The 21664-nt window shown below is 41.9% G+C and overlaps 1 protein-coding gene across 1 annotated transcript in view; it reads left to right on the top strand.

The window, feature by feature from the left end:
- The first annotated feature begins 221 nt into the window (after positions 1-221).
- The window catches only part of pdgfd (platelet derived growth factor D), a 202421-nt gene continuing 180978 nt past the window's right edge, over positions 222-21664 (top strand). Inside the window, exon 1 of the mRNA XM_008108043.3 lies at positions 222-977. Within this exon, the coding sequence (XP_008106250.1) occupies positions 671-977 (307 nt within the window). The 5' untranslated portion in view covers positions 222-670. The remainder of the gene's footprint in view (positions 978-21664) is intronic.

Genomic DNA, 21664 nt, shown 5'->3' with positions numbered 1-21664 from the left:
ATCTGTCAATATCTGCTTGAGATAGTGCCTGGAGGGACTCTTAATGTTTTGCGTCTCATAGATTTAGCATGGGGATTTGGTTAACCAGTTAAACTTCATGAGTAAACCAGGGGTTTTTTTTATAACCTGAAAAATTTCGGGGGGGGGGGTTGAACCCCCCCCCACTCGCTACAGGCCTGGTTGCAGTGTTTTTGCATGGCAGAATGGGGTTGGACCCGATGGCCCTTGGGGTCTCTGCCAACTCTATAATGACCCTCCTCAAAAAGCTTCTTCCTCCACTCTCTCCACTTCCAGAGCGTCCTGCCAACCTAACCAAAAGGTTAAAAAGACTGAAGTGGGCAGCAGATCCCGATCACTTCAAGGGATCTGGCAGCTCTCCGGCACCTTCCTAAGCGGCGCGGGGGGCGTTGCAACTCCTTCCGACTTGCCAAACCTCCTCCCCTCCGAGCTTTCTCTCCCCTTTCTCCATCGAGCCCCGTTCCGGAGTGAGTGTGGAGCCCCTTGGAGCCTCCCTCCCTTCTCTTCCCGAGGCGGGTGGGCCAGGGGCCATTGCGGAGAAAGTGCCCCAGGGCGACCCGTCTCCTCGCCCCCCCCCCTTCCCTTGGCAGCGGCAGCGCTCTCCTCCTTCGCCTTCCCCTCCGGCGCCCTGCGGCCGCTTCGCCAAAAGTTCATGCCCCTTGGAGAGTTTGGAGAGGGACGCGCAAAGCCGGGAGAGGAACTCTCCTTCCCTCCCCGGGCTCTCAGAGTCCTGCGGACCGGGCGGCAAGAAAGGTGGCCTTCTTCCCTTCCTTCCTGCCTCCCTCCCTCGTCTGTGCCTGCAATAAAGAGACTTTGCGCCGAGCAGCCCCCCTGCCCCGTCCCGATGCACCGCCTCGCCTTCGTCCTCCTCCACTTGGGAGCCTTGGCCAACTTTGGGGACCCGGCCGCCCCCAGCGGATCTATCCGAGCCTTGCGGGCGTCCAACCTGCGGAGAGATGGTGAGTGTGTTTTGGGCTCTCCGGTTCTTTGGGGATTGAAGGGAAAGGGGGCCAGAAGCCAGGAGGTCAAAGCCTGGCGGTCCTTGGAAGACTCCCTTGCGCAAAGGAAAGAGCGGGCTCAGCTCACCGAAAAGATGTGAGATTGAAAGTAACTTTTTTTTAAACCTACAGCTCCCCACATCTCCTGGCCAAGCTCAGCTGAGGGGAGGGGGATTCTGGGAGTTGTAGTCCTCCCCAAAGGAACTTGGGCATTCTTCTCTGTCCCTCTTCCCCTTATCCTTTCCTGATAACCTTTTGGAAAGTAGAGTTTTGCTTCTCCATCTTTTATAGGACATCCACATGGGACTGATTCACATTTGTTTATGGATTCAGGTCTCTCTTGCCACCTATCTGTGGAGGTGGTTTCTGTTCTGACAATGTGCAACTGGTGAAATTGGGATCCATTCAGTGTCAAAAGTCTGTCAGACTTAGCTTTGAGTCACACTCATATGCACACTTACCAGAAACTCTGCCCATTAGGTGGGACTTCCTTCTGCTGAGAAGTCATTGTTTATTTATGTATTGCTAGCCTGAGTACATGGAGCCCCAGTAGCACAGCGGGTTAAACCACTGAGTTGCTGAATTTACTGACCGAAAGGTCAGTAGTTCGAATCCAGGGAGTGGGGTGAGCTCCTGATTTTAGCTCCAGCTTCTGACAACCTAGCAGTTCAAAAACATACAAATGTGAGTAGATCAATAGGTACCCCTCCGGCGGGAAGGTAATGGCGCTCCATGCAGCCATGCAAGCCACATGACCTTGGAGGTGTCTACAGACATCACTGGCTCTTCAGCTTAGAAATAAAGATGAGCACCAACCCCCAGAGTGGAAGATGACTAGAATTAATATCAGGGGGAAAACTTTACCTAGCCTAAGTACCCAGCATTTCCTGGATTATTAGAAAAATGCATAAGGTTGTGGGTGAAGTACAACTCACATCATGCTGGGTTAGCCCCCTGAAACTCTGTCAGTAGTTAAAGTTTGTCATGTTGGGAAAGTTTGTTCTAGTTGCATCATTGGTGGAGTTCAGTGTGCTCTCTGGCAGCGGGATGAATTACAGCCCCCACCATGGTGCATCGGTCCCCCTCAATTCCCTCCAGTAGGTTCTTCGGTCATGGGAGTTCTGTGTGCCAAGTTTGGTCCAGATCCATCATCAGTGGTGGTCACAGTGTCCCTGGATGTCAGTGAACTACAACTCCCAGAAATGAAGGTCAATTCTCCCCAAACTCCTCCAGTATAATCAGTTGGTCATGGTGGTTCTATGTTACAAGTTTGATCCAGGTCCATCGTCGGTGGGCTTCGCAATTTCTCTGGTTGTAGGTGAACTACAACTCCCAGAATTCAAGATCTGTCCCTCCCAAACCCCTCCAGTATTCACATTTGGGTGTATCAGGCATGCCCACACTGTCGTTTGAGTTCATGGTGCTCTCTGGGTGTAGGTGAACCAAAACTCCCCTAAATCAAGGTGCATTCCCCCAAAGCCCTCCAGTATTTTTGGTTCAGAGTTCTTTTTGATTGCAGGTGAACTTTCAATCCCAAATGTCAAGGGCAATTCCCCCCAAAACTTACCAGTATTCAAATTTGGGTATATTGAGTATGTGTGCCAAGTTTGGTCCAGATCCTTTGTTCTTTGGGTTCACAGTGCTCTCTGGATGTGAGCTACAACTCTCGAGTATTTTTCATTGGTCATGGAGTTCTGTGTACTAAATTTGGTCCAAGTCCATTGCTGGTGGGGCTCACAGTGCTCTGTCTTGATGCAGGATGAATGACAATTTCCATCAAGTTGAGTCAATCACCCAAACCCTTCCAGTGTGTTCAGTTGCCAATCAATTCTGCTCTGTTTGCCATGCACCATAGGAAAGAGTAGGAAAGGGTTATGGGAGAGGCAATGGGCGAGATCATGGAAATTCCACACCAATGAAGAGACTAAGAAGCACTGGGGTGTCTGTGGTGGAGGAAACACAAAACATGTAAGGTGAAATTGTCCCCGTATGAAAGCATTCACTTGGATGGTGGGCACTCTTGTGTCTGTGGTAGACACTGGCAGGGGTTGTACAGGTTCATGGTGCTCGCTATAACCTGCAATGTCATTGGAGGGAGGACCATTGGTGTCTCCTGCATAGTGGGAGCTGTAGCTATTTGTGGAAGTGGGAGCCTGTCTGTGTAAGTGGACACCCCAGTCACATACACACATACATATTTTCACATTTATTATGTTTATAGATTTATTCATGTATAGCACACCTTTCTACCCCAACCTGGACTCAAAGTAGCTTACAGAAGGACTAAATACATGGAAAAAAGCACTTTAAATATTAACATGCAAGGCTATTTTAGCAATATAGTTAAACTATATGCTGATTCAAACTACCAAAATCCATGCCAAAGACAAAAGAAAACATGCTCTCAATAGGGCATGTTCTTGGACAAATAGAAGTTGAAGAACTGGATGTAGAAAAGGTATGTTCATGCATACGGCATGTACCCTGGCAAAAAGTGCTGTGTATCCCACATTATTTTTGAAACCATGGTGATACACTTAATGGAGAGGAGGACATCTGGGAACACATGGGTTTATGAAATAATCCATACCATATACAGATATATATTTGTGTTCATCCTGTGAGATTCCATCTGGTATGGTTCAAATGGCAGAGGGATGGGTTGACCAGGTAAGGGTTGGGTCATTACAGTGTCCCAAAAGTTTGATTCTTTGATCTAGAAGATTTGACCAATGAGGGACCAGATCTGTCTATATTCCACTTGTGTTGCTTTTGCAAAATCCCAGTGGTTCAGTTGTTGACATTTAAACTGCACGATCTGTAGTAACAAGGTTGGGGAAGATTTTTGCCTAAAATTCAATAGTAACCTACTCCAAATAGTTACCTCCAGATCAGTGGTTCTCAACCTGGGGTCCTCAGATGTTTTTGGCCTTCAACTCCAAGAAATCCTAACAGTTGGCAAATGTGCTGGGATTTCAGGGAGTTGTAGGCCAAAAACATCTGGGGAACTCAGGTTGAGAATCACTCTTCCAGATGTATGGTTAAATACGTATAGAGAATATAATGGGCTCTTTCACACTACAGAAGTATAGTGCTATGATCCCACTTTAACTGCTATTGTTTCATTTTATGGAATCCTGAGATTGGCAATTTTTGCTTCAGAGCCTCATCAAATTGCAAGCCCCAGGATTACATAGAATGGGACAGGGGCAAATAAAGTTGAATAATGGTGCTACAGTTGTGTAGTCTGAGTAGCCTGGGGAAAGTGTACAAAGCTGCTTTCATTTAAAGTGGTTAGTAGTGGAATAGATAGGGCAGAACTGGCTCTTTCATGAAGCAGGTGCCTCAGACTGCAGTGTCATTATAGGGCAGCATGTTCTTGGTTATTTTGTTTCTTACCATTGCATTTCACCTGCCTGAGAAAGGAAGATGTGCTTATGGAAGCAGATTCTTCAGGTGCCAATATATGATAGCTATGCATGTTGACTAGAGAGCAGAGGTGTGTGTGTGCACTGTAAGTTTACAGTGTAAGCTTATTGGTTCATATGGTCCCTAGGTCTAGATGTATTAGGATATTCAGTGGAGGAAATCCTTACATTTCCTACTTTTCTGGGGCTATGGCCTAGTGCCATCGCTTGAATACAGCCTTAACCTCAAATAGGCAATGGATTTTGGCATATCAGAATAATTTTACTTAATGACAACTAGGAAGAGGAGGAAAGTAATGTTTTCAATTTTCAATGTGAGCATGGTATATTTTAATTTCAATTCGAGTAGAGCAATTTGAATAAACTAAAGTTTAGTGTGTGTTGCCTTGCCATTCAACCATCAATTCATTTAGGTGGGATTGACCAACAAGATTACAGCCATGCAGTTGGATGGCATGTAACTCTTTGTCATTGCCTTCAATGTACCACTTTCATTAGTCAGACTGGAGAAACAACCTCTGCATGTTACCCACTGCACAATGGGACAATAAAAAGACACATTGGCAGGTGCACAGTGGATTGTACAATGTTAGTATTCAGCAAAAGTGGGATGTAACACGACCACTAAGTAACTACCATATGGCAGGAGCTCGGACACAGAGAAATACTGTCAATTCTAGCCCAAGATATTTTGATGCCTCGTGCAATGGTGCCTCCCTGCAAAACATTCTACACACAGTAGTACTACTAACTCTATTTAATTCAGTTCAGCACTAGTAAAAGAAGAGTACATTTCCTTGTTCTTAAGAGCATCATAGTAGAGCCAGGAAAGTACAGCCCATAGGCTGCATTCAGATTTGGACCCCCAGAGCTCCACATGGTAATTCTTATGTTCCAATCTAGCCCCTCAAATAGCTGAAAACCACAACAAGACTCGCAAGGATATTGAAATGATTTAGCAGAAAATTGTCCCAATGGTCTCCAAACTTTCTGCAGTTGCCAATCCTTGCTTTAGTTTATGAAGTTTATGTGACAGTCCCATCTGCTGACAAAGGGGACTATCCAAGTGGAGTTGCCATTGCTGCCATCCCCCATGATCTGCCATCTGAAGCAGTTGACCCATTCTTCCTCAAGGTAGGGTCAAGCTACTAGTATGTGAAGCTTCAAGCAGAAAACAAAAATACAGTCAGACCTCCACTGATATGCATGAGATGAGATGCAAAGATGAAAATTTATAACCTGAGGTAACATCTCTCCAGGAAACTCTTGGTCCTTCTATGTGACTTTATGGTCAGCTTGTAGCGGAAGTTGATTATAGAACAGGCATGGGCAAACTTTGGCCCTCCTGGTGTTTTGGATTTCAACTATAGTAGAGTCTCACTTATTCAACAAAAATGGACCAGCAGAATGTTGGATAAGCAAAAATACTGGATAATTAAGAGGGATTAAAGAAAAGTCTATTAAATGTCAATTTACGTTATGATTTTACAAATTAAGCACCAAAACATCATATTTTACAACAAGTCTGCTACTTGTTTGGGAGTGTGGCTGTACTTGTGTTGTTGTTGGGCATATTGGCCTGCTGTGCATTGCTGCCTAGAGAAACAGCTGTGGATTGGGTGGAAGGCAGACTGTGTTGAATAATACAGAATGTTGGATAAGGGAGGGTTGGATAAGCGAGACTCTACTGTACCGCAAATATCAACCAGCTTACTGGCTGTTAGGAATTGTGGAAGTTGAAGTCCAAAACACCTGGAGGGCCAAAGTTTGCCCATGCCTGTTATAGAGCCATGCCAGAGGACCTAGAGATTCCTAGAGAGAGTATTTTAATCAAATCTGGAAATAATCAAATCCACAACATCAAACTTGCAAATATTGAGGGCCGACTGTAGTTATCACAAGAATAATGGCATGTGCTTTTGCTGACTTGACATGTTTATGTGCCAGCAATTTTAAGATGGTTTTTCCCCCCGTATCAGGAGCAATTTGAGAAACTGCAAGTTGCTTCTGGTGTGAGAAGATGATAGAATGACTCATCAGTCATATGCCGCCCCCTCTGCTAGCCTGCCTCATCCTGCCGACCCTCTCAACAAAACAAGACAAAACATTCAGATGCCAAAAGTTTAATAACCAGCTTTATGTCTTCCTCCCTCTTGCCCCCCACCATTCTCGAGCCTTGTATAGTTTTGCTGAGAATCTTGCAGCTGTGATTTTGTGGTATTGTTGGACTTCTCATTATCTTGAGCACATTGTTTTTAGTTTTCCTGAATGAATTGCCTTGTTTTGTTTCTTTATGGGCAGCAGCAGGGGGGTCAAATGGAGAAAGGAATGCAGAAGGGATACAGCAATGAACACCATCACTTCCCTCCTACTGTGTAAATATTAGGCATTCAAGGATTTACAGCTGCAAAGCAGCTGGAATTCAATACTTCTCCCCAGCAGATGTTTACTGAGGGAAGCCCTTGAAGGAATAGTAGCACTTAAAGGCAATAGGCCTACTATCCCTTGGATGGAGTCACTTCCCTTGGTCAACGAGTCCTCTCCTCTATGTATACCCTAGTATTTGGATGTGCATTTGTCTTACTGCATCCCTATAATACATTCACTTTGGCAAACATTGTGTGCAAAGAGAGTGCAGGCTCATTTTAGAAAAAGGAACAAATGCTAATACAATTAAGGCGCAATGTCTTTAAGGCCTAGTGTGTACTGAGTTCCAGGTAGTTATACAGAATCCCATCTTCATGAGTTTGTCATGTTCTTGTTCAGAGCTTAAGAAAGAAAGCAAAACAACACTACTTTTTCTCCACCATTCTTTAAAGTATGGCTAGGAACTATGCTGGTCTCCCAATATTAGACTTTATTGTCCTCAGAATGTTGTGAAATCCATCCTTGACAAAAATGAGAACATGTGCAAGTATCTTTCATATCCATAAATCAAACTCAAGTCCATCCAGTCCAGCATCTAAGTAGATTCCAGTTAGGAACATCATGAACCTTTGGTGTTATTCTAGACTTTACAAGAGCTATCCAAGGTGCTGAATCTGTTTGGCGGGGTAAGTTTCTTAGATAGATAATTTAAAGAATTGAATAAAACCCAAAGGAGGTTATTTGTACCCCATACATGGAAGCCACCAGTGCCCAGGTACCTCTGGGAGGCTTATAAACAAGACTTGCACAATCCATACAGGGAAAATTAAAAACCCAGTGGGATGAGATGGTCCCCAGACTAGAACTAATCTCCAGGCTGAAAATGGAGAGATGTGGATTATTATCTAGCTAGGTGATCAGTCACTGTCTCCTAGCCTAACCTATCAACAAGATTTATTAGTTTACATAAAAGAGGCAGAGGGAGATACATGCTACCTTGATCCTCATACAAATGTAACAAACAAAGCATTAGACCTGAGAACAATGTTAAAGTCATGCTCAATTTTTTTCTTCCTCTCCTCACATGAGGCCAGCTGGTATACACTAACTGGGATTCTGGAGTTGTATTTGTAGGACCTGGAGATTCCTAGAGATACTCTCTTTGGGAATTTGCTAGGTTTTCCAGCCTAACTCTATTGCAACTTCTCAGGAAATCATACCATAAAATTGCCTGGAGGGCCTATAAAATGCCTAGAGAGAGCATTTCCCCTGGGTAAGGGTAAGTGAAACTACAAATACCCGCTCCATGTTTACAGGGGTCTTACTGTTATAAATAATGGTCCATATCCTACACACACAACTCCAAATGTCCCACTGCCCGGCAGCTGTGACGCTTGAGAAAGGAGCCCTGCTGCTATTGCTTGAGAGGGAGCAGTCTCAGCTCACTTGGGCAAAGAAATGAGGGTAGGGTCTTGAATGGAGTGCATCTGCTTTTTCCTTTGGGATCCCAGAGTAGCTAGATCTTCATGGTCTGAATCCCTCTCTCCATGCCTCCCCTACCCACTGGAAAATGGCAGCAGCATGGGGACCTCCCAGGCCTTGGGAGCTGATGGGCCATGGGATCTTTTGTGGACAGAAGACAAGGGAAGGAGAAAGGTTCTCTGTGTCCCTTTCAAAATGAGACATACACCTGCATAGGCTGCACGTACACTGCTTAAATCACTAACAGGATGCCATCCAATATGCTCACCGTGATGTCCACAGCTGGATTTCTGTTATGAGCAATGGAAACTACTTGCAAAAATAGTCTATCCTTTTCTGTAGCCGCTTGTTGTTTCATATCTACGTGCCTCACACCACCTGTACTTGCTGGAAAGTAGCAACACCAACACTGCTTTTGTGACATTCTGTTCTGTGTCTTAACCACTGCTTGGGAATTGCTGGGATAGAACAGATAGAATTTTCTCCCCTTATAAAGCCTGCTCTCAACATTTTTAATTTCCTTTTTTATTGAGGAGGGGGAGAAGGTTCTGTACTGAGCATGTTCCAACATTGCTACTTTAATTGCAATGCGAGGACAAAACTTAATTCAGTAAAATACTCTGGGCTCATGTCCAGATTTCAACAACCTTAACTTTCAGCTTTAGGAAGGGGGAAAAAAACATCTTGAGGGGATCCAGGACTACAGAATACCGGAATTAGAGGTTGGAGTTCTTGAACAAAACAAGGTTCTTTCATTAAATGGAAAATAACTATTTGGATTAAAGTTGCCAGTAGCCTTTGGACACAATGCGCTTGTTTAAATAATTGAATACTTTGGATAAGTCAATTCCATGTATCTTTTCACTCAAAGCAGACTTTTCCTGTACCAAGCCAAGTATATACAAAGGCAAGTGTTGTAGTACCTTGGAGTCAAGCTGGTTTGTGGTGGTTTTTGATTCCAAAGGCAAAAGTCTAGCTGGCAAACACAAGATGTGTGTAGGGTACGGGGGATTAACTGAATAGATAATCTACAAAAACATCACACACAAAAAAATTACCTCTTATGGAGCCAAGGGAGGATTCTTAATGATTTATTTATTTATTTATTTACAGTATTTATATTCCGCCCTTCTCACCCCGAAGGGGACTCAGGGCGGATCACATTATAACACACAAAGGGCAAACATTCAATGCCCATAAACACATCAAACAGAGACTGAGAGACACACACAGAGGCGGAATGATGGTGGAATGAATTTCCCTTTCAAAGGTAAGCAGTTAGGAAGAATGTTCCATTTTAGCAGTGAAACAAATAATGTTTTCTAGACCCTATCAAAATGTCTTCCCACCATAAACAAACTATTCTGGCCCCTTTGCCGAAGAGCCAGTGTTTTCCATAGACACCTTCAAGGTCATGTGGCTGGCATGACTGCATGCAGTGCCATTACCTTCCAGCTGGAGCGGTACCTATAGATCTACTCACATTTGCAGGATTTTGAACTACTAGGTTGTCAGAAACTGGGACTAACAGCAGAAGCTCACCCCACTCTTTGGATTTCAACAGCTAACCTTTCAGTCAGCAAATTCAGCAGCTCAACGGTTTAATCTGCTGCACCACTGGGGGCACCCAGGAAGACATAGAAGTTGGCAAATCCATAAAAGAAAATGCATCATAGCAAATCTTCTACATATCTCTAATCCTAACACAGGATCTATCAGTGACAGTATTTGCTCAGAATCATGGTGCAGCACTAGCTCTTAGCAACACTGTTGTCTCTTAAGAATTAAAGTGACTAGGGAAATTACGAATCTGAATCAGCTGTAATCAATACAATGGAGTCCCACAAAGGACCTGGCAGTCTCTGTCTCACTTTATCAGATAGATGTATATCACACTAGGGCAGATATTTCAATTATAAACTCCCCAGTCAGTCTGAGAGTTACGGTTACTTTTAAGCAGCTGAACGGTATTATCAGTACCAACCTTTAAGAACCCATTAAAATACTTCTGTCACGCACTTTTTATCGCAAGGTTGCTATAGTTCATAGAAATAGAATTTCATTCTTCTGTTTCTGAAAGGAGTGCAGACCAAAGATAGCAGACAGACAGTAGGAATTAACTCTACAAAGAGATGAAGAAAAACCCTTTCCAGTCACCTCAACAATTCCCACAACCTTGAACAGACAAAGATGTAATCCACATCCATTTCATCTCAAGTCTTTAAATATTACTGTTTTGGTGTTTCTGAAATGACTAATAGCTGTGTTATTCTGTTGAATTAAACTCTGGTTCACTTCATTTATTCCCTACTCACCTCAAATTTCATGTAGTGTGTGAGGTGAAAGCATTACCTAAAGAGACAAGGAGTCATGAAACAATGGGTTTCGAGGACATCAGCAATGGGAAATCTGCACAATTATCCACTCTGCAATTGAAACAAATAGTGCCAAGAGTTCATGTTCCCTTGTCAAATGGAATTCATATGCACAGTCAGTATTGTGCTAATATTCATGGGTTTTTTTTCATAATCCGTAGGTGGACATGTCATGACAGTGATTTCAGTTAATTATTCAGAGAATTGTCCAAACAATAAGGATCACTCAGCATTGGAATCATCTACTTTGTGGGGTGTGTTGTCGAAGGCTTTCATGGCCTGAATTACAGGGTTGTTGGATGTTTTCCAGGTTGTATGACCATGTTCCAGAAGCATTCTCTTCCGATGTTTTGCCCACATCTATGGCAGGCATCCTCAGAGATTGTGAGGTATATTGGAAAAAACTAAGCAAGGTAGGTTTATATATTCTGGGCTGTATAGCCACCCTGGACCTTCCACAAATATATAAACCTTCCTTGCTTAATTGTTTTCCACTATACCTCACAACCTTTGAGGATGCCTGCTATAGATGTGGACAAAACGTGAGGAGAGAATGCTTCTGGAACATGGCTATACAGCCCGGAAAACACACAACAACCCTACTTTGTGGGGGTTTCATTTGCTGGCATGCAAGTAGTAGTTGGATGGCCATCTCGCAAAGATGCTATACAATGATGGCTGGTAGTTCCAATTATCAGCAAGATGGGCAATCCACTCTAGCTTCAGGATAGTTTTCAACAAAGTAATATAAGATGCTGAAGTTATTTTAGTAGCATCTTGGATAGATCATTGAAAGCTTGGATTAGATACACTGCCTTACTGACATGGGACCAACGAGCTACCATTCATTCTATGGTTGCATCCTACATTCAAGAGAAGGTTATGCTAGGTGACCTCCATGGGAGAATCCTTTCTAACTCTAGGATCCCATGTTATTCATTGCATCATCCTGTGAAGTAGATCTTTAGCTCATCCAACCTGATACTACCAAATGTCCAATCAAGCTTTATTTCTTCTACCTGCCATCACTACTGTGTGGGACCAATGCTTGTCCCAGAAACTCTTCTGTGTGACCCTCTTGTGAGGCTTCTCTTCTGGCCACTGTCTGTGAAGCACCCTTAGAATGAGCTAAGTGCTGCCACCTTCTGCAAAAATCCTGTCAGGAAATATGTATGATAATAATATCAATTTCACAGACAGAGTAAGGCCCATGTCCTGTGACCACCCACAAGGTCTACCAGAAAAAAAACCACAGTCCTTTATTTTTGTAGTAATAAATAAATAGAGGAGAGATCTAGCCTTACAGATCAAATGCAAGAGGTCTGTTTTCTGGGATTGTGGCTGGGATGCCACGCTTGTTGGTCCTCCTGATTTGTCTAAGCTGATACTGAGTAGCTCATGACAACTGACATCACAAAATTCCATGGATTTGGGGTTTTTAATGAAATTTTGCAGGTGTTGGGATTGCATAAGTTTTGGGGGTCACACAAGAGCCCTGGTATCTAACCAGAGACTCCATCTCTCATGAGACATAGGCCTTTGAACCCACACTGTGAAATAAGACACCAGACACAGAGATATGGAAAAATAATGGGCCATTTATTGGCCTATTAAAAACTGGTAATTGAACCAACTAACTATTTGTGGGGGGAGCACTGTGACATGAGCAATGGCATGAGGCCAGGTATCATTCTCTACCTGCCAAGCCAACCACTGGGTGAAGCATCTGATCCCAGGAGCATTCCACAGTGGTGGTTTGCTATCCCGGCTGGTCATTGCTGGAAGGCCATCCATCCTGAGCCACAGAAACCAATAAAAGAGTGGTAAACCCCCCAGTTAAACCCCAAAGGAGATATTTTGGGGAACCCCTTAAACCACAGAACCTATAGAGGTCTACCTGAAAGTCCCCCTTCAACCCCAAGGTGCTCACCAATTCATGTTCTCTCCCCCCCCACACACACACTTCTTACCAGTGACATCTAGTTATGACAGTCCCACCCCTTGAAATTCCTCATTCCAAACAGTTTCAATACGAGATAGGCAAAAAAAAAATCTCTTTCAGGAGGGAAAAAAATCCTACCCAGCCCTAGTGTATTAACCCAGTATTAACCCAGCCCAGTATTAACTCATATTGAACTGAGGCCAAATGCAGTGGGGAGGGGCTAACTGAAGGAGGCTTCCTTAAGCCCCTCCCTGCTGCAGGCTGGCGACCACACCAGAAAACTGTTCTCCACGATTCAAAGGCTCCCCTTCAGCCATATGGCTGGCTTTTCTGTCCTGAGGTGAATGTTCTCACATATTGTGTGTTGATTTCTAAAAACCTCACAGCCTGAACAACCCAATTCAGATGGAATCATTGATTTAGCTTTCCTTATTTTGTATACCACATTGACATCAAATACAATTAATGCAGTCATAAATACCTTTTAAAAGCAAACACTACATCGTAATTTGGACTTTGGAATATGCTGAAAACATGGCTCTATCTACTTCAAACTAAGGATGGGTAAATCTACCAGTTTAATTTTTCCCCCACATTAAAATGTTTATAATTTCAGACTAAAAATGAATGCAGATGAAAGTTTCACTCACTGTTATGGAATGGGCAAGTGCATAAACTTTTGGCTTCTCCAAAAAAGAAAAATGGGTTGGGGAGAGGAAATTGTAATCAAAAGCAAACTTAAATGAAATTCCCAGAACAATGAGAGAGCTTTCCCAATGTCCACTCCTCAACTGTGTAGCTTGAGGGTGAGGAAAGTATGTTCCCAACTTTATTTTTGAGGGCCCCAGTGCCCTCCACAACCTCCACTTTTTATTTTTAAAAATCAGCAGAAAACTGAGCCAAATCTATCTGCAGCCCACGTCAAAAGGCAGTCACAACCCCACAAGCTTTCAGAAATGCTGATCATCCAAAACCTCACTCAGCCATATTCCAGCTAGAATGACACCTGAAAGTGATGCATCATCTTTTTGGGTTGCCATTTTGTCTGGGATATGGCCAAATAAAAATGTTTGGGCTTGTATGTACCACACTGGAATGCTCAGGGGAAACCTGTCACAAAAGCCTTGCATAGTTACTCATCTAAATATAATTTCACCAAATGAAATCCACTTGTTGTTGAATCAACTAACATCTAGGCACCATGTGAAGACTTTACTTCTTTACTAAAGTTTACTAGTGATGGTGAACCCTGGGTACACTTTTAAAACTCAAATTATGGTTATGTGGTCTCTATGCTGTACATTGTGGCTGACACTATTTTAATTTGCTTTCATTGCTACTTGGAGATGTAGGTCCTTTTTATTTGCTGTAATTGTGTTTTAAGTGCCACTGCGGCATAAAGTAGCATAAAATTATTTTGGATGAACAAACACACTGTCTGAACACAGCATGGGCCACGATGATGTTGCCTCAACTTTATGTTTGCCATTTCCATGTTAATAAATATTTCAGTGACATTTCAAAGAATGGTGGCCCAAATAAGCAAACATTCTCTCTTTCTCTTTTTGGAGCATTACATGTCTCTGCTCTTCTAGAAAGTCATAAATTCTATGTGATGTCAAGCTTCCTATTGAATCCGAGTAACTTCTGGTCTCATTCTTCAGTGCTGATCTTTGTCCTGCACTTTAAAAGGCAGCTTCCTTCATTTGTAATCCAGCAGTCTGAGTGCTTGGCACATTGGCAACGGTGCAATAGAACAAACATTGCTTGCAGAACAGACTTCCTGCTAGCCTCCAATAGTCCTGCTGTGTATTTAGGATGATACGAGATTGAACTCCATGAGAAACATCACAGAAAGTTGAAAATACAATGAGCTTGACCTTGCTCCTTTCCACTGAAATAATAATATGGCAGGGTTCCCAGTCAGTATCAGTGGGAGTGGTGGCTGTCTTGTTGTCTGCATACTGCAGTTTGCTACTCAGAACAAGAGACGTTTTTGCAGTACATGGTATTACATACATTTAGATTGCCCATTCTGATGAAGAGGATAAATCCATAAAGTAGTGATAGTCCGTAATATCATCTGCTTTAATATTGGCCTGTGTCATTCAGGTGGCAACATGAGAAGGAGCACCAAGGGATCATACAGTGTTCCACTGTGTATTGTTTCCATTCATGTTGGTGGAAGATGTCTGACCTAAGTTTTTCACATCATTTGGTGACCACATCATCATGACAGGAAATGTTATTTATTTTTCACACAAGTGCACAGTGTTGAATTGTAAGTCAGAGAAGGTTCATTTTAAAGTACCATGAAGAGACCTTTGGAGATATTATGTCTGATTTGCAGCCAACCAAAAAATTCCTGAAGCCATAAAGCTTGCATTGCCTATAAATACCATACCAGTTCTTCATATGATTCTAGCATCTTATTTATAATTACCCAGGGGATGTTAACAGCTTTCACAGTAGCCACATTCAGAGGTTAGCAGTCAAATATTATTTTCAAAGGGTGACCTTTTATGCAATGTCTTAAAAGAGGAAATGTGTCATCCAAAAGAAGTCAACAGAGCACAAAGATTTGAACACACTTGTTTAACACAGAGACACATATGTAAAATGTAGTACAATTATTTAAATGGAAATTCAGTGCAATTGGGCCTGCATATTTGCACGTTTCACTTGTGCAAAATTAATTATTCACATATTTGATTAATATGTTCCACCAAAGAATGTCTAGGTCTTCCAGTGAGACTCTATGGTCAACTTTTACCAGAAATTTGTAGAGAGAATATTTCTCTAGACATCTGTAGATCTTCAAGTGTGATTCCATAGTCAGCTTCTGATGGAGGACCTAGAGATTAGTCTTGTGCTTTTGTATAGAATCGCTATCAGTTTCTGTTTGTTTCATTTGTATGGCCCCATTTTCATTTTCGAGTGCTGCTTCCAAAAATTGGGCCTTTCTGAATGAGCTGTTTTGTTCTTTTGTCCAAATGAACAAAAACCTTTGCCCCATTGGCCAATATGGGAGAGCTTCCCACTCTCCCCTTCCCTCAGTTTTAGGGCTGGAGGGTCTCACAGTTTCACTGATCCTCAGGCTTTTTCCAGCATTCATTTGAATTGTTGGGGTTGGTGTCTTTGAATCTGGATAGGCAAAATGCAGTCTGTGGCTTATTGATGCTGTTTTTGCAACTCTTGGCTCTTCTTCAAGCTCCTTTATCTTTTTAAATGGGTAGCAAGGCCACCCTGTACTTTTTAACATACAGGAACTTGGAATATAAGAAACTCTCTTTAAGAAAGTGTGTGTATGGCCTCCAGGCCCAAAGAGCCCACGACTGCCAGGGCTTGCAGCCGAGTGCTGAGCATTGAGTGTCTAGTAAGAAGAACTCTGTGCTCCTCTTGGCGTGAAAATCAGGTGACCAAACAGTTACCGTTCCCACTTTCCTTTTGTTTCACTGCTTTTTTCCGCTTGGTGAGGGGTCTCCCATATCGTGTCAAGTGAATGAACAGCACGAAACAAAAACATGGATGAAACAAATGAGTCAAATTTTGGGCACATGACTACTAGAGATTACTTGAGAAGTGTTCTCTCTCTCATGTTAAAAAAAATAGTGGTACTGTATTCATAATTTCATCCCTCCCTGACAAGAACACACTCAAAGACCTTTATGGTGGTCCTGCACCCTTCACCTCAGTGAATGTAGAGGCCTTGCTGTGCATATCGCTATTGAAGGGGCTGATGTGACTAGGTGCCTTATGTGTCTACAGAGGCCCCTTCCACACAGCTATATAAAATCCACATATTGTGGATTATATGCCCTGATATTCTGGTTATATGGCTGTGTGGTAGGCCCTGAGTCTTCTGTCTAAAGGTGCACTGAGCAATTTCAAAGCTTCTGCTTCCTTTCTTATGATTTGTTATCTTTCAACCAGACGTGAGCCAGCCATTCAAACTGAGGGCGCCTTTAAATAGTGGAAAGTAAGAAACATGTTAACTCTGGATGGTATTCCTTATACAAAATGCCATAGTTGAATTCTCCTTTTGGGATTTTTTGGGGGGTAAGGATATTTTCAAGATGTGGATAGTTGAATCCATGGATGAAAAATCTGTGAATACTGAGGGCCAACTGTACTCTAACAACGCTTGCCCATGGGAAGATGAGAATGGAAAGGAACCAGGCAGAGGAAAAGTTTATGCAGAAGTTCATGGAATTAATAGTGAGGATATCTTCAGTGTATGTCCAGCTTCATTTTTTACCTTTCCCCCCTCATGTCTCTATTTCCTGAGTGCCAGCAAGGGTGAAAAAGTGCAGCAAGGTAGGATTATTCGGATGAAATAGCAAACATCTATTTTCTATTGAACTATGTTCCCTGTCTCATATACTCTTACATTCTCTTTCACATTCTCTCCCCACTCTCTCTGGCTTATGCTATAACTTCAGAATGACACTTCCTTAGAGGAGTGAAACAACATAGGTCTAATTGTTCTTAGGTTCTGAAAGACTCTGCATCTATGAACTACCTGGATTAGTAACAGAATATAAAGCTCTTGACTTCAAAATGCTAGCACTGAAACGAGAGTAGTCCAAACCTAGGAAATTTTACCTGGTCTTATGTAGTCATCTTACTTGATTTTATGGAGGAGGTTAGTCAAAATGTAGAACACAGGTTTAATTCAGAAAAAAAGTGTCTGCGTATGTTTTAGTACACTGGTTAAACAACAACACATTTCTATATAGTTTCCTTTAAGTGGATTTTGTGAAAAAACTCAATACTTGCTTTTTCAGCTTTTCTCAATAGCAACTCGTTGCACCAAGATAATTCAAATTCATTTTTCTTCTATTGCTTTTATATCTCCTGTGGTATGTGTGAATATCAAACTCTTTTCCTGTCTTTACCCTGCCTAACCCCTGCCCACATTTTTTACATTGTCTACATATCTTCCTAGTCAGCTATAACATTATAGTGAAGTTCCATGTTTCTTATTACTACAGGCTTTGACATAGCTTTCTCTCTATTTAAGACTACATGCTCCAGCAATTGCTATTAATTTCCCAAAGAGATTGGTAAGTCTATTCCTTGGCACTCTGTTTTGCCTATAAAAATGCATCGTTAAAATACTTTGGTAATAGTTGCCAGATTCATTAGCTCTTCGGAGCCCTGCTCTTTCTCCTGGATTGCAAGAATTTGACATATTAAATAGTTTGTAAAAGATTTGGCAGAATAACATTATGATCCTTGCTAGGATTTTGCAGTGCCTTGGGATAAATTCAGAGGGATCTGTCACAGGATGTATAGGAGGCTGGCAGGGAAGGGAATTTCATTTTAAGGTAAAGATAAAAGTTTTCCCCTGACATTAAGTCTAGTTGTGTCCGACTCTGGGGATTGGTGCTCATCTCCATTTCTAGGCCAAAGAGCCACATTGGCTGTAGACACCTCCCTAGGTCATGTGGCTGACATGACTACATGGAGCACTTTTACCTTCCTGCCTTGATCTACTCCAATTTGCATGTTTTCGAACTGTTAGGTTGGCAGAAGCTGGGGCTAACAGTGAGAGCTCACTCCGCTCCTCAGATTCGAACCACCAACCATTCGGTCAGCAAGTTCAGCAACTCAGCAGTTTAACCCACTGTGCCACTGGAGGCTCATCATTTTGGTTTGCGTTTGATAAGAATTTGCCAGAATTTGAAAATGTTCTTCATATTTGAGATCAAAAGAAATGGAGATTCTTCTTTAAGAATAAACACATACAGGAGAAGCCAAAATGGACTGTCTGAGGCTTTGGTTTTAATATTTCAGAAGTTATTTGTAGTGCCGAATGAAGGTTCCTCTCTCTCAGTTTCTGACTCTTCTAACGTTTAACATCTAACAAATATGGCAAGCAGCTACAGCATGATGTTTTCTATGAAGGGAAAGTAATTCCATGTGAGGTTGTTTATGCCTAAATACCCTAAAGGCACAAGATTCTATCTGATCTTGGAAGCTAATCAGATTCAAACGTGGCTAGTTCTTGAATGATATGAATACCTGGTGCTGTTGACTAGCCTTCAGGGAAAGTAACTTACAAAACCACCTCTCAGTATTCCTTGCCTAAGAAAATCCTTTGAAATTAATGGGGTTGTCATATGTTGACAGGACCCTTGAAGGTGCATAAAAACGTTCTGCTGTCCTCTGCTATATCCTGCCTACCCCACCACTTGCCAATCTTGATTCCTGCTATTTCCCTCACTTTTTCTCCATTTTCCCAATATATATATATATACACATACACACACACACACACCTTATAAAATCAACAAAATAAGGCAGCATACCATTAGAAACTCATTGCAGCCAGTTTCTGACAATTTGAAGGGATAAGAATGTCTTTACTTGCCAGCAGAAGAATAGCAAGCAGGGAGCCATCCTAATCTCCTAAGAGGAAGAGTTTCAAATTCTAGGAGCAGCTATCGAGAGGGCCCTCTCCTGTTGACCCACCAAACACAACTGAGATCATAGTTGGACTTCTCTTTAAAATCTTAGAGCTATAACGGTTCATATTGGGAGATATTTTCCTTGAAACAGCCTGCACCCAAAAAACAAAACAATGCAACACTTAATGTGATTCATTTGAATAATATTAACATGTGTACAATATATTTAGCTTGCATATGATTCCAATTTGCAAAATATGCAAATTATGCTGCCCAGATTTGGAAAACAAGAATTTGGCAATCCTATAGCACTCTTCAACATTAGCTGGAATATGCATAGGAGTAAAGCTGTGCAGAGTGATCTCGGTGTGAAGTCAGTCTCACACCCTAAATAAGGCCCCATCCACACAGCTGTATAAAATCCATATTGAACTGGATTATATGGCAGTGTGGACTCAGATAATCCAGTTCAAAGCAGCTATTGTGGATTATCTGCCTTGATATTCTGGGTTATATGGCTGTGTGGAAGGGCCCTAAGTGTATAGTGAAATTTCACATTGATCATGTCAATGTTGTCCTAGAGCAGTGATGCAGAACCTTATAGAGATGGAGTGCCCAAAGCGGGGTGGAGGGGTTGGGGTGGGCCATTAACCAAGAGGCCAGTGGGCAAGTTGCAAGCAAGCAAGGGAGACAAGCAAACGGGCAAGTGAGCAGGGGTGGGACGTCAAGCAGGGGCATGAGTGCCAGGAAACTGGGTGCTGCATGCCCTTTTCTTTCATGCATATCATAGGTTTGCTACCACTGTCCTAGAGGCCAAAATGTCTGTCAATGTCAACCCTGCTGACATTAAGTTCCTACTTACAACTCACATAACTTTTTTTTTACAAAATAAATCACACACACATGACACAATGTTGTTGTATGACTAGAATGGATTCAATAAAATAAAACAGTATCTTGCTATGTAAGAAAATATCTTTGTTGGAAATGGAGTTGAGGCCAAGAAAACCCAGGGAGTGCTAGCTATGCCACTGCCTTGTGAAATACCTGTTCAACACTTCTGAATCCGTGAAGAAGCTGTGCATCTCTCTTGTCTCTGCCAGTATTGAAAATCTTCTGAAGGTGAAAAAAATCCAGCTCATGAGAGGACTGAAACAAGGTGAATCCCTAGTATTTCAGAACCATCAATTAAATTTAAACTTATACACAGTGTCTTTGAAATTAATAAAGCTGTCTATTTTTTTTAAAAAAAAAATAACAAGTAGTTGATTAAATTGAGGCTTTCATGAAATAATCCTCTGTTATGAAAAACCTTTAGGTGTTGCAATTAATTACAAATCAAGGCACTGTGTGGATAACAAACAATTGTGAACAAACAAATATGAGATTGTTGATAATCTTGCATTGCAGTTTGTTTTGGATGTGAATTTGCAAATATTCACAAAGTCTTTCATATTTAGGATGGAAAGAAACTGATTTAAAAAGCAGAATATGAGAAAAAATAAAACTGTCAGATTTTCCCCATCCCTGCCTCTCAAAAAAGGGGGCCTAAATACCATATAGGCTGCACCAGATCCCATCTGATCTTGGAAACTAAGCAGAATTAGCTGTGGTTACTACTTGGATGGAGACCAGTCACTTAATACCAGATGCTATGGACTATATTTCAGAAGAAAGGATCTGGCAAGCCACTTTTTTTTAGTATAATTCGCTAAATAAAACCCCTCGGAAATCATGGGGTCACCATATGTCAATAGACGATTTGAAGGCCTCTCAAACCTCTCAAGCAAATATTAAATCAAGGTCCTTATCAAGTAGAAATAAAATAGCTGTTTAGCATCTAAAGAAATTAGGGGAAGGGGTAAAGTCCATTAGCTTCTTTGTGCATAGGACACACAGAAGAACTATGGCCCATGATAGTTAACTAGCAGGGACCTCATCCAATACAGAATAACCCAGTACAGCATTGTTTCAGCACAGGTCTGACCATTTTACTGCCAGAGGCAACAAAACAAGATGGCATCTTCATCATTTCATAGACAGAGGCTAACTTGACTGGCAACACAAGCCTTATTTTAAGTTTTAACAATAGCCACAATCCTATAAGGTCCAGCATAGCATGGTAGTATCGCAGTGGAGTAGGGTACAGTAGGTCATCCACCCAACTCCAGACCTACCCCATAGCTATGATGTGCCTGGTGAAAGCAATGAGGATTGGATAAATGTCTAGCTGAGTCCCTGTAATTTGATATAAAATGATCACATCCTAAGCATACGTCTGCTGAAGTCTTTTAGAGGTCTCATTGGATGATATCATCATTTTACACTTGGCTGTGAGAATGGAGCCAGATTTCTCTCTAAACCCTTTGTGAATGTTGATTAATTGTGTGATGTTTGTGATTGTGATGTGACAGGGAGGAATCTTTTTGATCCCACCTTTGCCGCCAAATTGTGATGGATGATGTTGGTGCTAAAGCCAATTGTAAATGCTGTTTCCACTGCTGAGGGGATTTTTGAGTCTTTTAATCCCTCTAAATTATATATATATATATATATATATATATATATATATATATATATATATATATATATATATAATCACCTTTATATGAGGGGAAGGATTACAGGGGGTGATCTTTAT

The sequence above is a fragment of the Anolis carolinensis genome, chromosome 3, assembly GCF_035594765.1.
Source record: "Anolis carolinensis isolate JA03-04 chromosome 3, rAnoCar3.1.pri, whole genome shotgun sequence".
Classification (NCBI taxonomy): domain Eukaryota; kingdom Metazoa; phylum Chordata; class Lepidosauria; order Squamata; family Dactyloidae; genus Anolis; species Anolis carolinensis.
The sequence above is the reverse complement of the archived record's forward strand: the minus strand, read 5'-3'. Positions and strand labels throughout refer to the sequence as shown.